The following is a 23,063-nucleotide window of genomic DNA, read 5'->3' as shown; positions in this document are numbered from 1 at the left end:
TAATCAAAAAGTTGAAGCCGGCCAAGTGACAGCACCATCAATACCGCGGCACCCCCAACGCTGGCGCAGGGTGACGGCTCCCGAAAGGCTCTTTATTATACTTCTGTTTATGTGTTAGTTCTTAAAATGCTCAGGCGGCCATCCACAGAGAGCGCGGAGAAACCTGTACGCAGGAGAAGGTATCGGGAAGGTGACTGGGAGGGAGACGTTGGAGGCTTTATGGCCAACACTGTGGTTCGATCTCTACGTATAGATCTAAATAGGAAGCAAATAAACAATCGTTTAAAGATTTGCTATTTGGGGTCTGCTTGAAATTTTAATTTTGAAATATTAAATCAGTAAGACACTGGGTTCCACGCCAGAGTTATGGTTTAAACAGAAAGATCAGAGATGAGAGTAATTTTTTTATGTTGATCCATACACACAATGGATCCAGCTCACAAACAGTAGTACTTGTGTTTACTTACACACCACTATAGGATTGTGATGGGCTTGGATATGTCAGTAGTAAATGCTAAAGTCGCATTACTCTATTTGTGCAGTGTAATGAAGTGTTCTATATTCCAGTAGTGTCTTGACGGTTATTAATACATGCAAATGTCGCATTTTCCATATATAATGTCATTAAATACAAACTTCTCCACATCTGCTGTTTAAGACCTTTAACAAATTAAATGGAACTCTTCCTTCATGCAGTAGTGAAATGGAAATGTCAATAAAGCGAATAGACGACTGCAATGCTAATGATTTAAGTACCCTCATCTAAAGGGCTTAGGGGCATATTTAACAAATCACGGTAGTGCACTATTGTGCACTTACCGTGGAATTAAAGTCCCGATGTGCCCTCCGCAAATTTATTAAAGGTGCATCGCAGCAGATATCATGGATATCTGCTGCTTTGCACTCCTGATCGTTTTTGCGAGCAGTCACCATTCAACAGAATGGTGACTGCTCTGGCCGCAATCTAACAAGTCCCGAAATTTATTTTTTTTCGGGAACTTGTCTTGATAATGTACGCCAGCTTATTATCAGAATTGAAGAAATCCACTGCTGTCAGTTCTGCTCCGAAGAGCAGAGCTGGACAGCACATGTGTGGAGGGATCACATGATCCCTCCCTGTCACTCAGCGCGCTCTCTCTGCAACGATAGTTGCAGAGACAGAGTGGGGACTTTGTGCGCATGTGCAGTGCACATGCGCAATTGAAGGAAGAAGAGGAACGAAGAGGAGATCCCGAGACAGCGCATCCGAAGAGGGGGGTAAGTGTGATTTTTTTCTATCACAGAAACAGCAGTTTTTCGGAACTGCTGTTTCTGTGATCCCTTTTTAATAAATTTGAGAAATAGTTCAATCCTTATCAAAAGGATAACTATTTCTCACTTTTGCCGATTAATGATAAATGTGCCCCTTAATATGCAATCAGCCAATCAGAAATGTCTACATTGTGCTATGAATAGCTGTCCTCATCATTGCACCAGTATATGAGAGAGATTCGCCTCCTCATCTGCAAATGCGTCACCTAATTATGTCGCAATGACGGGACCGTGCCCTTAGTGTACTGGGCTAAGTCTTGCTCGCCCCTGTTCCACTTCTCCAGGGTGAGGATGACGCTCGGCCACAATAGGCAAAAGATCTAGATACAGACATGTGAACATATTTTGTGTGTGCATGTGCAGTGCAGGAATGAGTATCTTATGTTAAATAAAAAAATTGGTGTATGTCCAACTCTAAAATGAGCCCCACAATGTTCCACATACATAAAATCAAATGATTAGTAATGAATCTGTAGTTTAGAACAGGTTTGTTAGAGGAGTACCCCAAGCATTCACCTGAAATTCAATACAAACCCAATTATTTTGTCTCAATCTGGTTTATGCCATCAGCTCTAGATGTAAGGCTATGAAGTCACATGACCACTGGACATGATCATAACATTCTATAAAGACAGAGAATACATGACCAATGTATGGTAATACCAATCATAGGTATCCAACTAAAAATTACATGTGAACTCATTTTTTGGGTTCCAAGCTACAGTTTAAGACCATGCTCCATATAACTCGTTACAAAACAAGACCACTGGAGATCATACAAATTTATTACACTGTATAGAGACACAGGGCACTACATCCCCCAACATGACCTGACCATAATACAAATGAATCAAGACCTCGCCCCCCATGACTTCAAAAGACATGACTTCACAACCACAGCAAGTTGGGAGAAGTCCACCCAAAACAGAATAGATCTCCTGCTTGGACATATGACCCACTGGATCAGAATGCAGGTAGGAAAGCTTCTGTCATTCTCTAATTTTGAGAAGTATTATCCTTTCAGGTATGAAAGTAAACAAAACCTGCAAAAGTTTTCACACAAGTAATATAGGGGAAATCTGTAATTTTTTTTTTTTTTAAAGCATGCATTTGAATAGTCAGAGCTCCTGAGACACTGAGTTATATAGTGGAAGGAGCAGGGTACCCCAGCAGCACAGTTTATCAGATGAGTGACGTGTTAGTGAGGACAGGGCTGAATGTGACCTGCAGGGAAACTATATGAGGAGGGGGATGGAGGCAGCAGGAAACCAGACAGTTATATAGTGGAAGGAGTAGGGTCTCCAGCAGCACAGAGTATATCAGGAGATAGGTGATGTTAGTGAGGACAGGGCTGCCTAAGACAGGGGCAGTGTGGTTAGCACTTCTGCCTCACAGATCTGGGGTCATGAGTTCAATTCCCAACCATGGCCTTATCTGTGTGGAGTTTGTATGTTCTCCCCGTTTGCGTAGGTTTCCTCCCACACTCCAAAAACATACTGGTAGGTTACTTATATCAGATGAGTAATGTGTTAGTGAGGGGCAGTGACATGATGTGAGGAGGGGGAACGGTTGACAATACAACTTGCTCATACTCCGAAGGGGCAGGGAAAAAGTTGTGCGTTGAGGCAGAGAGGTGACTTGCGACTTTTAAACAGATCTAATCTGGGCTGCTGCAGGGTAGGTTACAATTCATATTGAATAATGTGTCTTATTGCTTTATACCTCTTCACACAAGTCTGACTTGACCAAGCCAGTTCGTTATTAGAAAACAATACACCATAACTGCACAATACATTTGTGCATATTATACAGCAGTTTATTTCTTGTGTCTGTGTTGAGGTGAACAGGCAGAATAAGTATAAGGAGCCATATAGTCTCCGCAACCTCTCCATTCCCTATGGATTATTCCACTCACTTCAATACAGACAATCCAAATAGGTTTAGGACAACATTTAGTTTTCCTTTGCAGGAGAAAAACATGTGATTGCATTCAGCACGAGAAACTAGTGCATATGACGAGCAGAATTACTGACCATTTAGAACGCTCAGTATAGTTAACAGTATTTAGAAAGCGATGGGATGGTCTTGAACAGCAGCATTATTCTAAGCTTATTTCCTCATGTTCTGCATAAAACCACGATTGGGATCTTCACGTTTCTTATTTCCAGGTCACATGAACAGTAAGTAAAAGAACAAGGTTATAAATCTAATCCTCTGTACTCCCTAAGCTCAGGATACACCAGACAGGCAGACTGTTCTGTTTCAGATGCATCAACTCTTCACGTTTACCTTCAAGATAGTGGAATCCTTCTAGTCATTAGCTTAGGGTCATTAGTGCGCCTGTTGCAGTCTGCATTAATGGAGTCTCTATGATAACCTTACTTGTAGAGAGCTATATAGCCCAAAGATCCAGCCTGCACTCTATATATGCTAAGGCTACAATGATTATAACCCTTTAAAATAAAGTATGCAAAATACTCTGATCAAAGAGAAGTGAGACATAGTAAATACCAGTAATGGGAAGAAAATATGAGATAGGTAAATGATCTAATATATCATTCCTGCTGTCCACACAGGCCTGGAGAGAACATGGATAGTTGCCTATTAACCCATTTGCAGCCACAGAAGAGACGATTACACTGGTCAGACAGTAAAACGAGACGCACGTCACACTATTTGTTTCTGCCGTGTCCTCCGCAGGTTTGCAGTCTCATTTACCATATGCAAAATTCACAGACCCCCCCCCCCCCCCTTTCTCCGCCACCATCTGAACATTACATTTTCTTTGCTTCCCTGAAATTGAAATTTCAGGATATATGTGTCTGTTGTAATTGTTGCTAGATTAGGTGTCAGACTGATAAGATGTAAGTAATATGCCCCTTCCCGGCAGGGCCTTGCTTCCTGCACATAATGAATCGGGAAGCTTCTTACCCGTCTGGGCCATTTGGTTGTAAAAACTTCAACTGGGGGAGATGGATTTGATAATTGCGCAGGTTCAGGAGAATAACAAACACGTCGAAGCATCAGTCCCTGGCAACCCCTCATCCGTTTTATTCACATTCCCAGGACAAGCTACTTTGTAGGTTTTAAAAGGCCCAGTGCCAAATATATCCGTGTGACCATTTACCTTTTAATCATTGCTGTAGCTGACCCTATATAACGCAGTCTGATAATCGTAGCTTATTAACATAAAATAGGGGGTGTGAGATTCTAAACATAAGACAAATAAATTACATATTTCTTTTAATTTATGTTTCAGTAAAAAAAACATTTTCGGCAGCAAAAAAACAAAAACAAAAAAACCAGCAATTTAAATATTTTGTAAGCAGTTCACTTTTTCAACCCAGATCAAAAAATAGGGACTCTGCCGCTCTCTTGATGGATTAGGTATTCATGTCATGACAGGTCGATCTTCGACACTCTTCAGCTGTCCGAGATGAACAAATAAATCAAAGTCCGTGGTACGATCTGTAACATTTCCTCTGGGGTCTTCATTTCATATATTTCGCCGGTTGTTCGGCCAGGATTTTGGCGGAGGATTTGGCGTCGTAGAAGAGCTCGTTGATTTCTTCCACATGCTCTTTTTCGATGCTGTCTTTGCCGTTGATTTTGGCGAGGAGGTTAGCCGGGGTCAGGAGCTGTACAGAGTATCTGGCAGGATGGAGGAAGAAAGTTAGAGGGACCTGATCAGTAACTCACATGCAGTTTATTTTTTGGGACTGTAAAACTTATTTACTGCAAACTGACATTAATCCATAGCGATTAAAAGTAAAGCGGACAAGTAAAGGGAACCGGGTGGGAGGAAACGTTTTAGGATAAAGTTTGGCGAGGGTGAGAATAAAAACGTTTGAACAAGAGCCAAGATGTTGCTGGTCCTTTCTGGAAGGATAAGGATCACTCTGTGGCCCGAATATCTTCAGCTGTGCAGGATAATGCACCTGAGCTGCTGCGATACCCGACAGTTGACATCTGTCTACCTGAGCGGTGAGCTGCAGGTTAGACGTTTCTCAGATGCTCGGTCTCTTAGTCTCCTCTTTGGGATGAAAAGAATGACCGGCGGGGCTGTCACATCACTTACCTCAGCGTAGTCTTGGTGCCGATGTCTCCCAAGTGATTTAAAGCTTCCTCGCTAATGGTAATTCCCTCTGTCTGCGCTCGGATCTTTATAATCTGCATCAACAAACAAGTGACCAAAATGAGAAGCCCAATTTATTCAGTGGATGCGTTAATCACTTGTTTTACAACATCTACTGCTATTCATTTATATGGCACCAACGGTAGCCAAAGCGCTGTACACTAAACAATGGGGTCACATGAGTAAAGCCTGATAAATGGAGTGAGGTTCCTACTTGAGATTAAGCAAATAGCATCCACTTCCCCCTACTGTCCAAGGCTTTGTACACAGGTGGCAATTTAAATCACGTAACAAGCATAATAAATAAAATTGGATAAAAAAAATAAAAATTTGTGTCCTATCAGCTGAATGGATCTGTATATACACACACACACACACACACACACACACACACACACAGTCTACTTTTTATACTGTGTCAATTTCAAAATCTGTTGCAGTGTTTACGAGAGTTAAACGCAGTTTACAATGACAATGAAGTTCTATGGGTACTCATTTAGCGATTGGATTCACATGACAATACAAAGTTTGTCCCCATTTAGCTAGCACTGTTTTTCAATACGAGCCCTCAGAAAGGAACAGAATAGAAGACATTGGATTATTTAGTGCCTTGGTGTCCCAGTCAGCCACTTTTTGGGCTGAACCAACTGCACGTGCAGTAGAACGCAGTTGCCCAACTCACCAAGTACCAGTGACATTATTAATCATTTGTAAAGCAGCACCCCTGAGGCATGAGGCATTGTGCTCAGTGCCTCAGTTGGGTCATTCGTTCCCAGTGAATTTTATTCATATAGCACACACATATTACGCAGTCCTGTACAATCAATTTACCAAAGGAACACACACCAAATTAGTATGTAAGCCAATTAATCTTGTTGGACTGACGAAAAGTTAGAGCAGCTGGATATAAAACTCATCTGGAGACAGAGGTAACATAAAAATTCCATGCAGACAGCACCCTGGGTTGGAATCAAAGACCACAAGGCAGCAATGCTGACCACTGTGCTACCACACATAGGTCACAATTGAATTGATTTAGTGCTAGGCCCACAAATAAAAGCTCACATAACCTTGTTGATGGAACTAAACTAACACTTGTTACATTAGACATTTTAGTAACTTGCAGGGGCTTGCGGCCTTTCAGAGACGGTGAGGTTAGAGGCACCGAGCCGCCACCACCAGCCTGGGAGCCGCAGCGCTGAGTGATAAGGGACAGCCGGGATAATGGTGTTGTGTGTTGTACTGCTGAGATAGCAGGTCTCATATAATACAGGTATTTTTCACTTTGGCAGCTCGGTAAACAAGATACCGGGAGGCGCCTGCTTAAATTAATACTGGAAATGCACAACAAGTAGACAGTGTGAGCGCTGCTGGAACTTTAGACAGCCATGGGAGAAAGAGATAGATACGACGCCTCCTTATTCATCTATAGCATTTCTTACACGGGATATGACTTCTTTAACCATATCGCTGAAGCACCAATGTAGATTTCTAATTTAGAGATATCTAAATAAAGTATCTGAACACTTACACACAGCAACGTATTATTGTGCTTCAGGTCAGTTTAAATAGGTTGGAAATAAAAAAAAAAAAACAAGAGTACACAATATAATTATGTCCACAGGAATGGGATCTATTACATTTGGGAGCTCTGACTTAACATGTCCCCACATGGCAAGATATTACACAAGTGGGATTTAATAGGATATGACTCCCCCCTTTCCCCATGTAGTCCATGCCCCGCCCTCATTACAAGCGGCGCTCCTCACAGTAACTGTAGCAGGCAAAGAACGCTCTTTCTTGATTATAGATTCTGCATAAGCCCTCCTATAACTGTTTATGCATTCAACACCACCGCAATTAAATCTAGCATTGCTATGTTAAAGACGCCCGAACCTGGAAGAATGTCCTTGTTGAACTGTGTCTAGCGAGATTTGGGAATTATAGAAGACATAACAGTTCCCTGCTCTCTGAACTGGGTGGGAACACATTTAGGGAGTTGCATCTGCTATATTTTTTGTCTCAGTCTTTTCTGGGTCTCTGGACAACCCCAATTAGGCCACACTCACACTGCAATGCTATTGTATTGTTAGAAGATGATCATACATGCTTAATATCAGCAGCAGGGCTCTAAGAGGTGATACGGGAATTATGTGCCAGGACAAGAAGAACGACAGTCTACTGAAGAGCGAAATCTCTTCATTTTAACATCTTCAACAAAGTTTGTAAATTCCTAGAATGACCCTATTCTAGATCCAGCTTCATATATTTCTATTATTGTGTGGTATAAGATGAATGGCGGTTACAAGCACAGCGTTGGTAGTGACAGCTGGCCGGGGGAGGAAGTTATATATAATGTCTTACCTGTTTCATTTCCTGTGGAGTGTACAGCATGGTACGGATAATCATCACTCTGTCTAGGAGATCCAGGGGTATCCCGTGAGGGGAGACTACGTCTTCTGTGCCCCTAAAACGATGGAGGAGATTACACAAACGTCATCTAACCAATATTAAAGACAACGAGCAATTGGCGCTCTCTGGAGCGCACGCAGCCAAAACGCAGAATTTCCAGCTCGCATATTATTTCAAGGGTAACTGCTACATTAAAACATGACAGTAATTTACACCAATCATTTTATTATATTCATTAAGCAAACGATACTATTATAATTTATATATCTGCATTAATATGCAACAAGTACAATCATTCAGTACCTGATGACGCAATTGCCCCGATTGGTAGCAAAGATGACGATGGGGGCGAGGGAGGACTCCAGGGCCCGGTGGAGGTACGTGAAACATTCGATGTCCAGCATATGGACCTCATCAATGAACAGCACCCCAGGGACCAGCTCTGCGATCCCCTGGTCAATATATTTATTCACCACTTTGTTGATTTCAGCTCTCAGCTTGTCTAAGAGATTAGGATAAAGACAAGATAATTTATACTAAAATCTTAGACAGATCTCAAACCACTGAAACTCTACGCGAACGTTACATGAGCACCAGGAGGCAACGAACATTTATTTTTACAGAGATGGCTCAATGATTCACATCAGTCCCTGACCCAGTGGAGCTCACAACCAAATACTTTCATCATTTTTAAACTTATAAGGAAACACTGTCAAGAAATAATAATTGTTCCAAGTACCTGTGATTTCAGTTTTCTTTGGCTTCATCAACTGACCCATCATAGAGAGGATATCTTGGCCCCCCTGCAAAAACAAGATGATTGTAAACGTCTGGAAAGTCTAGTGAGCGAGGACCTCGCACCTCTATCACTGTAGGTCTGTGTACAGTAGTTACATTAATCTCCCTGACATTACAGCTCATGGAGACTTATACGTAGAGGAAGCTCAAATGAGATCATACAGGAGAATGCCTCTATAGGCAACAAAGTTTGCAGTAAGCAGGATGAGGAGACCTGGAGGCCAGCACCTGCAGGACTCGTCACTTCAATTACTGAATGTTGCTCAACTAATAAAAAAAAGGCGCATTTATATTGAGTGAGAATTAAATATAGTGCAAGGCTAGCAGTAAAAACCAAACACAAGTGCACCCACCATTGCAAACAATAGTTATCCTATTAAGGCTATTATTACCATTTTACACACCAAGAGAAAGGTTATTTATAACCAGCCCCTACTACGTACAAGTGACCACCCCACACCACTAAGATGTCTACCCTTACTTTGTGGAAATATTGTTAGATACAGATTGTATCATTTCACACACTGCCATATTAACCCCTGATCAGGGCTCAGTAATGTAAAGTTCAGTTTACATGCTCTAAGGGGCCATCTACTGGTGATACCAATACCTGCAACAATACTTTGCCTGCAGTGCACATATGCAAATTAGCAATTAATTTTTTTTTGGGCAAGTTAACCTTTCAATAATAACTTGGGGCTCCATGAGGACATCAGACATTGTGATGCAGGAACAGTAAAATGTAAAAATACAAAAGCCATGAAACTTTGCACCTGCGACATTCCACTGAAGAGAGTCTCAAATCACATGATTTAAAGCTCTGGGTGTCTATCTGTGCATCCTGAATAGTCAAAATATTTTTCCTAGCAATACAGCCGCTTGGATGACCACAGCTTTCCCCTGTGCGTACCTGAGGCCTTGCATTGGCCACATCCAGGTCGTGCAGCGTGACATCCTGAATCACTTCTTTCTTCTTGTGAACATCTCCCTTTGGCAACGGAACGTACTCCTCAGCTTCAAGGTCAAACTCTGTGGCGTAGGTGTCACACCTGCCCTGTCTCTGTTTGGTGAGGAGAGAATCTGGGTTAATGGAAGGGAACAGGTGCGTTCTGAGCGTCGCTGCCAAATCCCTGACTGACAGGCTGCTGATAGCCGGCAAAGGGAACCTGCTTACAAATTACAGCCTTGCTGAAAGCACTGAAAAAGAAGGTACTTCCCCACCTGAATCCCAAAAAAAAAAAAAAAAACCATTCAGGACAGTCTGACCACAAAAACCACACACAGCAAACGAATCTAACTGGAAGGGAAAGGAAGCAGAGCGACATTACAATAAGGAGCGAGCACATTTATAGAGTATAAGACAGACTTCCAAAAACTGTATACAAGCATGTTATACAATGTACCTTTACTGCCCCGCTGTTCGCCTCAATGTAGATTACATCACCGACCTCCACCCGCTCCTTCTGTAAACTTTCATAGATGCTGGGATCCAGCTGAAAGACAAGACAAGTGTTAGCCGTCCGCAATACCTGTGACCGGCACTTAGGTTTTATTAGTCTACGGCAGAGGTAGGCAACACATGGCTCGCCAACGGTAGTGCAACTACAATTCCCAGCATGCCCTGCCAGGCACAATGAGCAGGGTTTATGTACTTACGTTAGACAAAAACAGAAATATACACAGGGATTCCTGGGGCCAGGGTTCAGCTTTGAAGAATTTATTTCCATTTGGGTTTATTTTGATGTTGACAGTTTTATTGCTACTAAATTTACAGATAAGGATATTGGGTAATTGTCCAAAGTAACATTAAGAAAATTAATAATTTTATTTAAATAACGATTGGTAAAACTAGTTTTGCAATGAGGAACAGTATTTTGGATTGTGACCCACAGGTACTAGGGCAAGGACCCCTAGATTAACAGCCGGGTTACATAGTTCTGTTTCGAACAGCCATACATCACTTGGTAACAGAAAATCCATTTCTTAAATTTGTATAATGAAAAAAACAAAACACCTTTAGCTGTTTGGTTCCTTTGGCGGTTTTCAGGCCTATAATAACATGGCTAATGGTCTTGCCATAGCCTCCCATTGGATTCTCTGTCTCACAAGGGGTTAACTCCGTCACCTCTCCTTCGTACACCTCCTTGGTTTCACGGATCCTCAGACCTGCGGCAAGATATTAAAACACTTCTATACCCTGTCTGCACAGTATAATCACACAATTACAGAACGTTCCATCAGTTGAACTTCTCGCCCAACTTAGGAACGTCACTTTGACATTGTCATTACTCATTTGCCACAAACCCTGTTGAACATTCAATCTCAGGTCCTAGAACCCTGAAGAGATTCCAACATTAGAAGGGGGGGGGGGGGGGGGGGGGGCGTTCAATGGTCAGCGATGTGGCACACGGACGTCACTGTGAAGTCCGGCAAGTACCCCTATGGGGTGCACGGTAAAAGAAAATGAGTAGAGATTCCTGCCATAACAACGGCATGAAGTGGCTCCGTGGGCGTTAGAGACACCTCACGCTCAAATGAAGGTCTCCCTAGGTTCACCAAATTGCTGGCTTTATATCCATGTCAGGAACTTAGCAACTGTAAGGACAATAAGCCTGTGTTAAAGCCTTGCTATTCTATTTACAGACATTTTAAAATATTCCTGTTTCTGTGAAGGCTGGTCTAGGTTTCCCTCTTGTGTTGTGGTAGAGAAGACATCTGGAACCATCCTAAGGAATCAGCACTGACAGTGAGGACCAGCATCCTCATCAACACTGTGCTATATCCCCGACACAGAATAATATGGTCATACACGCGGTGCTCGCTGCTTCCACAACTGCAGCGTTACAGCTTTCAGTGATGGGGGAGGATCTTCTACACCTACCACATCTAATACTAGACAACGGATCACCGCCATTGTGACAGGTGGCAGGAGAAGGGTTTGTCCACATAATTTGCGGTTAGGGATCTTAAAATATTACCCATAAACGGACTGTAATGGCCAGAATAGGATGAATACAAAGTGAATATATGTCAGGCTTTGGGAAAGACATAATATGCCTATTTTTATGCTGCGTTTTGGATTCTGGCTTATTCAACATCCTTAGACAAACACGATAACAAGGACCCAACAGGATCCAATCTGAGTTACGACTGCTGTAAAACTTCTGAGGCTGAATAAGACTGTGGGCTGGCCTCCAACATACACAATTCACTACAAGTACTTGAAAAGGTTTTAAATCATTGGCAAAAACAATTTTCTGTTGCCCTTGTGGAGGAGAAAAAAAGAATAACTTGTATTTCTGCTAACTGAATAATCCATGCATGAAGTATAGAAATTTAGATTTGTTCAACATTAAAAGACATACGAATCCCCCTCAACATTGATCAAACACCACCAGAGCAAGTCAGTGTTTCATTTTTATTATGCGTCCTCCAGGGCAGAGTCTTGTGAGTAAACGGCACAGTTAGATCAGATTAGGAAAAAATCCCCAATAATGAATGAGAGCGTTAATGGACGGTCATAAAGGATAACAGATGGAGCTATGGCCTGGAAGAATAGAGGGAGCTTCGAGGAGAAAGTCATAATGAAAATAGCAAATTTAAGGCTATACTCAGATATACGATTAGTCAATACAGCGGTGTAGGGTTATTTTCTACAGATACTTGTAATGCTATGGAGAGGTAACGCACATGGAAGCTGCCATATTGTGCGCTGGACCAATATTAATGAGAACGCAGCCTCTGACAGTCATTAGTGAGTATCTGCACCTGTCCTCTAGCAGGTACAAAAGATGCGCCCCCCCCAAACAGACGTACATGTGCGTTTCTGCACTTGCATGGACTCTACCTTACTGCACTTGGCCTGTGTTTGCATGACCCTCCCCTCCCCCGTTATACCCCACCAGACATCAGGAGTCCGGGTCCAAGAACTGCGCAAGTCTGCATTGGCGCATAAGTGTTCTCTTTGTGGACATGCGCAATGCGAATTTGCAAGATTTAAGCTACACAAACTGCCGTATAGGCCCGTCGTGCCTCAGTGATGTCACAAGTTCTTAAGGAATGGATAGGCTGCATTCTCGTGATTATTGGTTTAATCTTTTTATACATGCTGGAAAGTACATATTTTGCTGTAATGTACATCAATTTTAAAAACGGGTATAATTACTTTATTTGCGGTTATATTTCAAAGGAAAACAGACCATTTTTAAGTAGGATTTATGGTCATAAAACTCATGGACACACGTTTCTATGCACAGAGATCGCCTTCCTAAAATCTGCGTGGATTAGAATGAGCAAGAGAGGGACTCAAGAACGCCCCAAGAGGCCAGATATACCTATAAAATGACAATGCTAATTTGCCTTCAAACAACTTTTGAAAAATATATCTTTCAGCCATGGTAGTGTGTATTACGTTACACTGCAGAAGAAAACGTATGCTGGGACATTTATAAACAAAAAAAAAAAAACCCTGGTGCCCAGGAAAAATATGGCAGCCATATTACAACCGCTTATTACTCTAGCCCAGTTTAGGCCAGTGATGGGCAACAGCTGGCCCTAGGGCTGCATGTGGCCCTCCGAGCCACTTCTGTGGCCCACAGCTCCTTCCTGCTTTATTGTCAGCTGTGTTAATTATAGCGTGTAACACTTGTATAAAATTCTACAGATATGTCATTACAGATAGGAGACTTTCTTTGATTAAATGTATTGTTTTAACTTATTATTGAGACCAACAGTAACGTGCGGCCCTTTTTGAAGGTCAGAGGGCCACCTACGCGGCCCCTAAGGTCTATCAGGCTGCCTATTACTGGTTTAAAAGAAAAAAAAATTAAAGCAAAGCTGTTTTATCCGCGTTACAATATTTTTTTCCGGAGCAACAGATTTATTAAATGTTTTGAATGGTGAGAACATAAGTGACATGCTAGTAGAATATCCTATTGTTGTGGCCCGTTAGAATACAGAAACATTTTCCAGCAGACGTCGGGTGTCGTTTTATGGTAGCTCGGAGCCATTGTTTGAGGCAAAAGCACATTATTCTAGAATAATAAGGATTACACTCCATCCTAAATATTTACACCTCCGCTCAAAACACTGTCCCAACCGCACAACTCATCATTTGCTATCAGTTTATAAAGAACCAACAATTACCCTCAGCACTGTACAGACTCTGGGTTAAACCCACACAACATTATAACAATGACACAATTCACTCTACTTGTAAACAGATTTGTCTTTAGAAAGGACCACTGTCCTATTGTTTGTATTAAGCAATATATTTATAATCCCCGATATTAGCTTTCAAAAACATCTTTAAATACAGCACAGCCACAATGTTTTTCGCCAATAAATCAACAAGCCTAAAGCTTAGCTGGATTTGCAATGACTTGAGCACCAGAGATTTCTGCAATTAAATGTGTTACAGACTCCGCTAGCACGGGGGATGTTGGTAGAATTAGATGTTTAATTTACACAGGGTGAAAGAATCCTATTAGGATCTCGCACTTGAGACCAATCCGTGTATGAAATTGAAAAATTCCACAAAAGAATCCGCCCTCAGTCTTTCACAAAATCCAATATTTGTTTAGAACCTTTTTTCCGTGTGCTGACATTTAGAGAATGTTCCCTGGTAACAAAAGCATCGGCTGTTAGTGATGATTTAACTCTCAGCCTCTTATCTTTTGGGAATGACAACAGGGATGACACAAGTTTCATCTGTTGGTTCAAATTTCCAAATCCCTGACAGGCAACTTCATCACATCAAGGAAATATTGCAGACGTTTTTCTTTTCATTTCTGCTCAAGAGAGGTTTTTCTCTCTCTCCTCTCCGTACCCTCCCCCCCCCTTTGCCCCTGAGTTGACAGGAATTTAAAGGCTAGATAATGTCGACTGTCCCCTTTTCTTTGCACAAAAAAATAAAATCAATACAAGGGTCAAGCTGCATTTGACTGCGGGATTTAAGAAATAAAAAATAAGATTTGTCTGCTCGCTCATGCTGCTGGACTCAGGGCTCAAAACACGATCACCCATGATTTCAATAATAAAGAGCGCTTGTTGATCTCCTTCGATCGGTGTGTCGCCACGCCGCCTTTTTCACACCTCATTTGCCTTCATCCTGCGCTACTAACTACAGTGCTGGCAGCCTGCGGATTCCCTCTCAGCAGAGGACACAGGGGCAGATTGCGCCATGCTGGGATTTTTTTTTTTAGAAGTAAATGTCATAAGTATTACATTTTATCATTTTGTTGCTTTTGCATTTCTTTAAAATAAATCATAAGAGAAAATAAATGACAGACACAAACCACATTTAATAGGGATGCAATGAATCCAGGTGTCTGACCCAGATTTGTAAAGATTACTTAATCAGAACAGAATCAGGAAGAAAGGACACAATATGTCCACAACCTTCAACCGCAAATTAAACTAGAAGTTCACTCCTCTGTTTCATTGTTCTATGCAAGCTGTGTTTGGATTCTGCAGATTGTTTTGTGAAAGCTTTTGGATGAAATCTAAATAATGGATTTGCAACACTCCTATTTTAAACGATCATGATCCTGAAGTACCATCACACCTCTATTTATAATAAAAGATTTCCAAGTATCTGTAACCCACAGCAACAATTTGGTAGAAGTGTAATGAAGTTTAGGTTATGGTTCCAGCCACTGTCCTTTTTGCACATGAAATTACCTGCAGCGTTGTCATTTGTTGGCATGACAACCACTTCCTTTGACAAAAGTTTAAATGTCATGGGAAGGGGGGGAATTCTTTTTTCTACGAACGTGAATGCAGACCTGTCCAAAATGTGCAATTGTAGCAGCAAATACAATGAGAACGGTAATCTATCTTGTGTACCCATCACCTGCACAGTGTAGACACCTATGTCATGATGACATAGCCTATGGGACTCACAATGTAATGTTACTGGTGATCTAAAAGACTGAATACGAGCTCTGCCCACAAAATAGTTGTAATCGGTAGCCGATCCTGAAAGCTCACTATATCAACCCAAGTCAAATATATGCAAGTTTTACATATATATATACAAGAAACAAAATCAAATTAGCCAATTCATGCTCCCACAAACAATAAGCACATACACGTAATGTTTCAGCACATGCCACTTACCAATCGCTCTTCGGAAATTTTCCATCAATACCTCCGTTTTCTTAATCTCCGTAGAATAGACTTCACTACCGACCATGGGGCAAAACGGGACTTTGCTGCCCAACTCCTGGGCAATTGCTAAAGCCAGCGCTGTCTGTAAAGGAAGTCAGAGTCATAAGTTTACTATTCTACACAGAGAACTTTATCAGGACTAGAAGATATGAATTGAATTGCTCTGTCAAAGAATCATTAAACATAATCCATCACAGGCAATAGAACAGCGCCACCCGGTGGACAAGTAACAATGAAATTAGCAGAACGCTTGCTCCGTTAGTCACCCTTATTAGAAATGTTTAACTGCAGCTCCTATTTGTATAAAGGAGTGAAAATTAGTGAACGAAAAACAGGGTTCTGCATAAATAATTTTACTGTAAGTATGTTTAATTATTTTTACAATGACTGAATTAATCAACACAATAGGGTGGAAGGAGAAACATCACAACACATGGGGTGCGCTGGCAGCAAGTGGAAGTTATGAGCAACATTCTGACTTTCATGCTTTAGCCATGCAAAATGTAAATAGGAAGCAGGTGATACTAGTTACCTTGCCAGTTCCAGGAGGTCCCGCAAGAAGTACCGCTCTTCCGGCCATTTTCTTGCTTTTAATTAGCTCCACTATTATACCACATGCCTAGAATTTTAAGGGAACAAAAATGAACCGTTAAACTTTGACAGGCGCAGAGGGAGTGAAAGTCGTACACAAAACAAAAACATATTTGAAGGTTCCAACATTAACTGAACATTCTAGTACTGAACTCTTGAAACCAAAGCAGAGGAGAGTGTTTCATGGGTTAAAAACTAAGTGCAAAATACTTAATTACAGGATGATTGACTTTTCTTGAGTACCAGACTTCAGGTATCCCACATAAATATTTTCTATAAAAGAAAAATATTGAGGTTTCAAAAAATGCAAAACATTATGTAAAAGTAGGTACTTTTTGTCTGCAGATAAGAGACTAGAGGGTATATTTACTAAACTGCGGATTTGAAAAAGGTGGAGATGTTGCCTATAGCAACCAATCAGATTCTAGCTGTAATTTGTAGAATGTACAAAATAAATGATAACTAAAATCTGGTTGCTATAGGCAACATCTCCACTTTCTCAAATCCACAGTTTAGTAAATATACCCCTAGGGTTCTCGTCAGTCAGGACATGGGCTCGGTCTATAAAAGCCTTTTGGTTGTCCGATACTGTAAAACAAGGCAACCAGGCTGGCAATGCACAAAAATAAGTTAAATACTTTATATACATAAAAATATACGCACATCTTTAGGATAGTGTCTGAATAGGAGCGAATATAGCTCAAAAAGCAGATACTGGGGGGGATTCAATTGGCCTAGTTACTGGTAAAAGTAACGCGGCCTGCGCATTATTACGGTAATAATGCGCTTAATTACCGTTATTACAGTGCTTTCAATGCCGGCTATTTGCTCGCAAATTACCGTAATAACTTTAATGCAGCACTAATTCGGGGGAAATTTAATTCCCCCCACTGAGTTTCTGAGATATAACTGACCCTGACCCCACCGATTTGCACATAGCCTTGCTGAAAAGCGGTCAGTCACTGCCTGCCAGAAAACCTTCTCACCCCAACATGTCACTCTGCAGCAGCGGAGTGAGAGCGTACGGTGGACATATTTAGTTTAACATATATATTAAATGTCAAATAATTGCTATATTAGATCTTTTAGCAATCCTGCTGGCTCCTATAGGACGGTCTCCTAATTCTGCATTATTTGTTCCACACCTGCTGCAAAACAACCGCAGACAGCTATCCCAGCTAGTTCCATTAACCCGACTGCTGAATTCAGTAGGGAGGGGGAATAAAAATAAATATGAGAATTGTCCTGGAAAAACCGCGAGACACGGGAGCACTAGATAAGAAACCCTGCATTGTATTACACTTATCAACAAATTCACATCTACAATATTTGTATGCATTTATACATTTTAAGTAAACGGCTTTGATCATTTTGGACAGAGTCCATAAACCATTTATTTCCACCTTGACTGGCCTCAGAACTTACACAAAGTGACAAGGAATACAGTTGAACTGTGTACAGCAAGTACCAGTGTAACATGCTCGTACACTTTTGATCTTGCAATTTCTCCATCTAAAAATAAAACCACCAATCACTGGTTCATGGCAAGTTTTCTGCTGCGATCAGATAACGTCTCAATAGAGTACACATGGACTCCTCAGAGGACTTTCCAACTTGTGTACTGCTTCACTGCCAATGTTCCCACACACAGCATTGAACAATGAAACGGCACATGAAATGAAAACCATGCCACAAAAACTGGCTTCATGAGTAAATTAAAAGAGGGAAAAAAAATGCATCTGTTTAAGTGCCCAAAATACAGCATTAACTCATTCAATGCTTGAAAAGTTTACAGCCGCACTATAGTTAGAAGGACATCACTAAAAACCAAGGGTTTACTGACAGAAAACAGTGTTGCCCTCCACGATCGATCGTATCTAAATATTTTCACTTCTAATAAGCTGATGTAACCTTCATAGTATATTTGTAGAGCTTTTACATAAACCATATATTATTTAGTGACCCTTTAAATCAGATCAAGAGATGGCAGCGAGTGACACCAGACTGCTAAGCAACAATATTGCAGACACCGGGTCTACAAACAGCAATTTAGTTCAATAAAACAAAGAATAATATGTGCTTTATAGTGTTTTGGGGTTTTTTCCAACACTATTTGTGGATATTTAAAACCACACAGCACAACACAACAAATGATGACTTGAAGTGGCCTGAAGATCTCTAGATAGGCGGCCCGTCTTTGGATGGTTTGGAGATCGGAGTTGTTACATCAATGGACTTATGCAAGTCAATAGGTAATAAGCAGTGTCATATTGTCACCTAGATGCTACCACAAACGGTGAATAGAACATCAAAATGCTCAGATGCTAGAGCCAAAGAGAAGAAAATTTGTGATTAATTATCCCGTCAGCCTTAGCAGCAGGAACTACCCTCAATCATTCATGTACTTGGTCTCTCTAAACTACTCACTAGCTACAACTGTCACTGACCCCCGACAGGTAAGAGGACTACAGAGTACTATGGAACATATAAAACAAACTTTCCACATTTCAATTAAATGACTTCAATAACATTTATACTTTAACGGAGTGTCCCCTTGACAATTTAATCTGCAAGGTCTACTCTTATTTAGTGCTGATGAGCCCACTATCTAATCAGCATGCTGAGGCCATATGACCATGTTTTAACCAAGCAAAGCTAATCATGTGTTATAGGGTTTCTAGACAGGACAAAAGCTGGGTACACACCACAGAAAATTACAGATGTGATTAATTTCTGTAACGATTTCACCAACTGAAAGTCCAGATTCTTGTGTACACATCTACATGATTTACCTTCAGATCTGTGATATTCATCTCTCATAACCATCTGCTGAAAAGATTGTGACTCTGTACATTCTACAGATAATCTGCCTACACTGCTGGCCGTGAGTGTGTGTACACTGCCACATTTGGCCGACATTGTTCCATCGTTGAACGTGATTTTTAGTCAGTTTATAAAATCAAACGATACGTTGTGCTTTGGTTTCACAAAACACGATCATGGGAGCGTACACACAAATGCAGTATTGGACCTATCAGTCTTTTGTAGTGTGATTGGCACGATAATTGTTTGAACCTGTAGCTAGTACCCAGGTTTAGTTCGCTTATGCTGCATAGAAACATTATTATCCTTTATTTATAAAGCGCTGATTTATTACATAACATCGTACACGGAGGGGATTCAAAATACATACAATGATATGAAACACAAGGTAAAGAAGGTGATTGGGGCCTGCCTCACCTCTGGGCCTATAGCGGCCCCAACCCTGCACCCATAGTAGTTCCACCACTGCTTCTGGTGTTCAGGAGTGACCGCTGACTTTTTGTATATTTTATTATTTAATGTCATATTCCTTAATAACTTTCCCCTTCACCTCAAAATTGTGAGATCATTTATAAGTAATCTAATGCTAGCTGGCAATTAGATCACTAATATAAGGGATCTCTTATAGATTATCTGCAGCGGTGACTTCGATTGTGTCGCCCCTTTAGAGACCTTTGCAAACCCAGATTTCTCAACTTGAGACAGCACCTATATTGAGTTGTGTTACACTGATCAGGTACCCAGGAGTCGAACAAAAACAGGATATGAGCCAATCAGGAAGGGGTTAACTTATGGATGGAGAAAGGTTATGTACTAACAGTTTTAAAGATTTGTCTTCTTAAAAAGACAAAATCGGTCCCAAAAACTCTGTGCAATCAGACAATGGACATCTCTATGTAATATATAGAGAAAATTAGAAGACGGCAACAGTGGACGTAAATGCATAGGCCAAGATCGCAATACTGGCTAGTAACTGTAGATAAATTGACTGCACATTTCAACCTTTGGCGCAAGCAGCCAGTTACAGCAAAAATAACCAAGAGAACTCCACAGAACAGGATACAGATGGTTTGCAGTGCATAACCACACCTGGATATGTACATTTGTGCGTTCAGTGGTACAAAGCACAGGCAGTGGACTGCTCTGCAGAGGTGATACAGGCAAAATCAGTCTTCACCGTGTTCTAGAGAAACAGATGAGTGCATGTGTGGGGAAAGCACCTAAAGAATTCTACAGCCCCGAGTGCCTCCTTCCAACAGTGAAGGTTCTGTAATGTTGTGAGGCACAAGTTCAAGGCCTGGTTTGGGCGGTCATTTTCCTCTAATTGCAACTTAACTATACTAAGTGAACATCTTTCTCGGGGTAACAACATTTATTTCCTGACAACCAGGGTGTCTGCCAGGACGACAATGACCCTATAACCACAGAGCATGTGTGGTCGTCCAATAGTTTGAGGAGGATAATGCGGATGTTACCCATGTTTTGGCCTTTTTAGTCACGTGACCTGAACCCAATTAAGCTTTTATGGAATATTCTGGAACAACACCTGAGACAGCATTTTCCACCATTAACCAGGTATCAGATGAGATCCTTTCTTGTGGAAGATTGGTGCAGTGTCCTGTACAATTCCAGATTCAATGCCACAGCACATACAGGCTGCACTGGCCATTGCCCTATTTGACTTTATATTGGCTTTACATTTTTTTAATATTACTACCTGTGCAGTAGATTCCAGCCTTTTCTCTTAGCATAGGTAATATCAGTTGATTCCTACTAACCAGGCTGCACCACTACAAAAATGTACAGAAGCACAGGAGATCGTAGTCACAGCAGGAAGTATAACTGCTGCCACATTTCTCCGACAGCGCTTTAAAAACTTTCAAGCAGTGTTCCTACCTCAAACTACCACATAATTTGTCTCATGACAGTTGTTATTGGATGAGCACCTATAGACATTCGTCACAGCATATCCATCAAAGATGTGAATTTAAAATTAACATTTCTATGTTATTCAATTGAAACAAGTGTTATCCCACTACCTTATCATTGCTATTCCACACCACTTAAATAGTAAGCTCATATGGGCAGCAATCCTCTATCTTCTGTTTTAGGTCATTACATGTTATTTATATCATCATCATTTATTTATATAGCGCCACTGATTCCGCAGCACTGTACAGAGAACTCATTCACATCAGTCCCTGCCCCATTGGAGCTTACAGTCTAAATTCCCTAACATACACACAGACTAGGGTCAATTTATGATAGCAGCCAATTAACCTACTAGTATGTTTTTGGAGTGTTATATCACAATCCCCTTAGCATAATATTTGGCACTTTATAGAAGGATAATAAGAAAATTCAACATATATTGAGAGTTCTAAACAGAAAAAGAAAAAAGTGTTTAAACATGGTCAGGACATTTTTTTTGCAAAAACAAACAAAACATCTAGTTCTCTTGGAGACCAGACAGTCAGCATATTTTGCTGTGGAAACAAGGATGCCCATTGGAGCAATTTAATACATGACAGTAGTATCAGCATTCTGGTAAACATTAAGTTCAGCTGACCCAGCTATTACAACACCATGGACAGGTCCACGCTGAGAATGATATTGCATTTATTCGTCCATGCTGTATAGTGATTGATGTATGGGCTGCAAATGAACTTGAATAATAAAATATTAGAATTGGAAACTGTTCCCTATATCCATCATGCTCTTGTCTTAAGATACTTATAACAAAATAGTAATTTGATGTGAAAGGCATTTTAAAAAATCTAAGTTGAAGATTTACATCAATAACCCACCCTCCATCATATACTAACCCACTGGATCAGTCATAAGGGACCCCACATAACTTAGGGACCCCACATGACTTAGGGACTCTATTCCAAACACAATTGTGACCAGCTGCTGCGGAACTACAAGTCCCAGAACGGCTGCAGAGCATGCTGGGACTTATAGTTCCACAGGCCCAGCCCAGCCGTTCCATGTTCCCTCACCTCCCGGCCGTTCTCCTGGCCCACCAGCCCAGCGGCCGCCTGCTTGGCCAGCCCGCTCTCATCCAAGCCCAGACCCTTCACGTGGCTGTGGGTAGCAATGCGCTGGGTCTTGGTGGTGCTCTTCACCTCCTCGATCTTCATGGTGCTGCTGGGAGAGGCCGCTGCGGTCTGTCAGAGACGGGTGTGCGGGCGGCTGTGTCCGGGTGATCCTCCTTCCCCGGGTGTGAGCGGGAATCACAACCTGCGCAGCGCGTTACAATGCGGTTACCAAGGCTGCAGGAAGCACCGCCCACCCACCTCAGACGCTGCCATCTGATTAGGTGACAGATTCTTATCCTGTCTGCGGATTGGACGAACCATGTGTCAATCTATCTGTGAGGACTCGGTTTCCGCTTGCGTTGCTAGAGGCCACTTTGGGCCTTAGTAACGAGGCCTGCGGGATACAACGGCCCCCTACAGCCTAACATGCTGCCTGGTCACGTGGTTATCCCTACATTTATAATGAGGATATACTGAGTTACTATGGGATATCATGTGTGGTTTCTGCATAGAACACCTGTTCCAAAAATAGGGACAAACTCATGTCAAGTAAATGACTTGTACATGAAGCAGAGAGTAAAGCAAAATAGAAAATATATTACTCTACAATACAGTAACAACTAATTTAGAGGGACACAACAAGACATCAGACCTGCCAACACATTATTACTTCTTTCTTTTGTGTAATCATATTCTGTTCTAATTAAGCCAACTAATACAGTGTACATATAGTATTTTAAATATTTTTTAATAAAAAAATACTCTTCATTATCATCATCACC

General features: G+C 41.3%; 1 protein-coding gene across 1 annotated transcript; it reads right to left on the bottom strand.

Moving 5' to 3' along the window:
* Nucleotides 1-4,537: 4,537 nt before the first annotated feature.
* RUVBL1 (RuvB like AAA ATPase 1) lies at nucleotides 4,538-22,524 on the bottom strand. The gene is made up of 11 exons (XM_075183627.1): nucleotides 22,243-22,524; nucleotides 16,359-16,445; nucleotides 15,776-15,908; nucleotides 10,671-10,822; nucleotides 10,060-10,149; nucleotides 9,567-9,716; nucleotides 8,598-8,661; nucleotides 8,162-8,360; nucleotides 7,811-7,913; nucleotides 5,390-5,481; nucleotides 4,538-4,962 (listed from the first exon to the last, which is right to left on the bottom strand). The coding sequence occupies exons 1-11, from the start codon at nucleotides 22,381-22,383 to the stop codon at nucleotides 4,803-4,805; spliced, it is 1,371 nt and encodes a 456-aa protein (XP_075039728.1). The 5' UTR covers nucleotides 22,384-22,524; the 3' UTR covers nucleotides 4,538-4,802.
* Between the last annotated feature and the right edge of the window lie 539 nt (nucleotides 22,525-23,063).

Source organism: Mixophyes fleayi, chromosome 8, assembly GCF_038048845.1.
Source record: "Mixophyes fleayi isolate aMixFle1 chromosome 8, aMixFle1.hap1, whole genome shotgun sequence".
NCBI lineage: Eukaryota > Metazoa > Chordata > Amphibia > Anura > Limnodynastidae > Mixophyes > Mixophyes fleayi.
The sequence above is the reverse complement of the archived record's forward strand: the minus strand, read 5'-3'. Positions and strand labels throughout refer to the sequence as shown.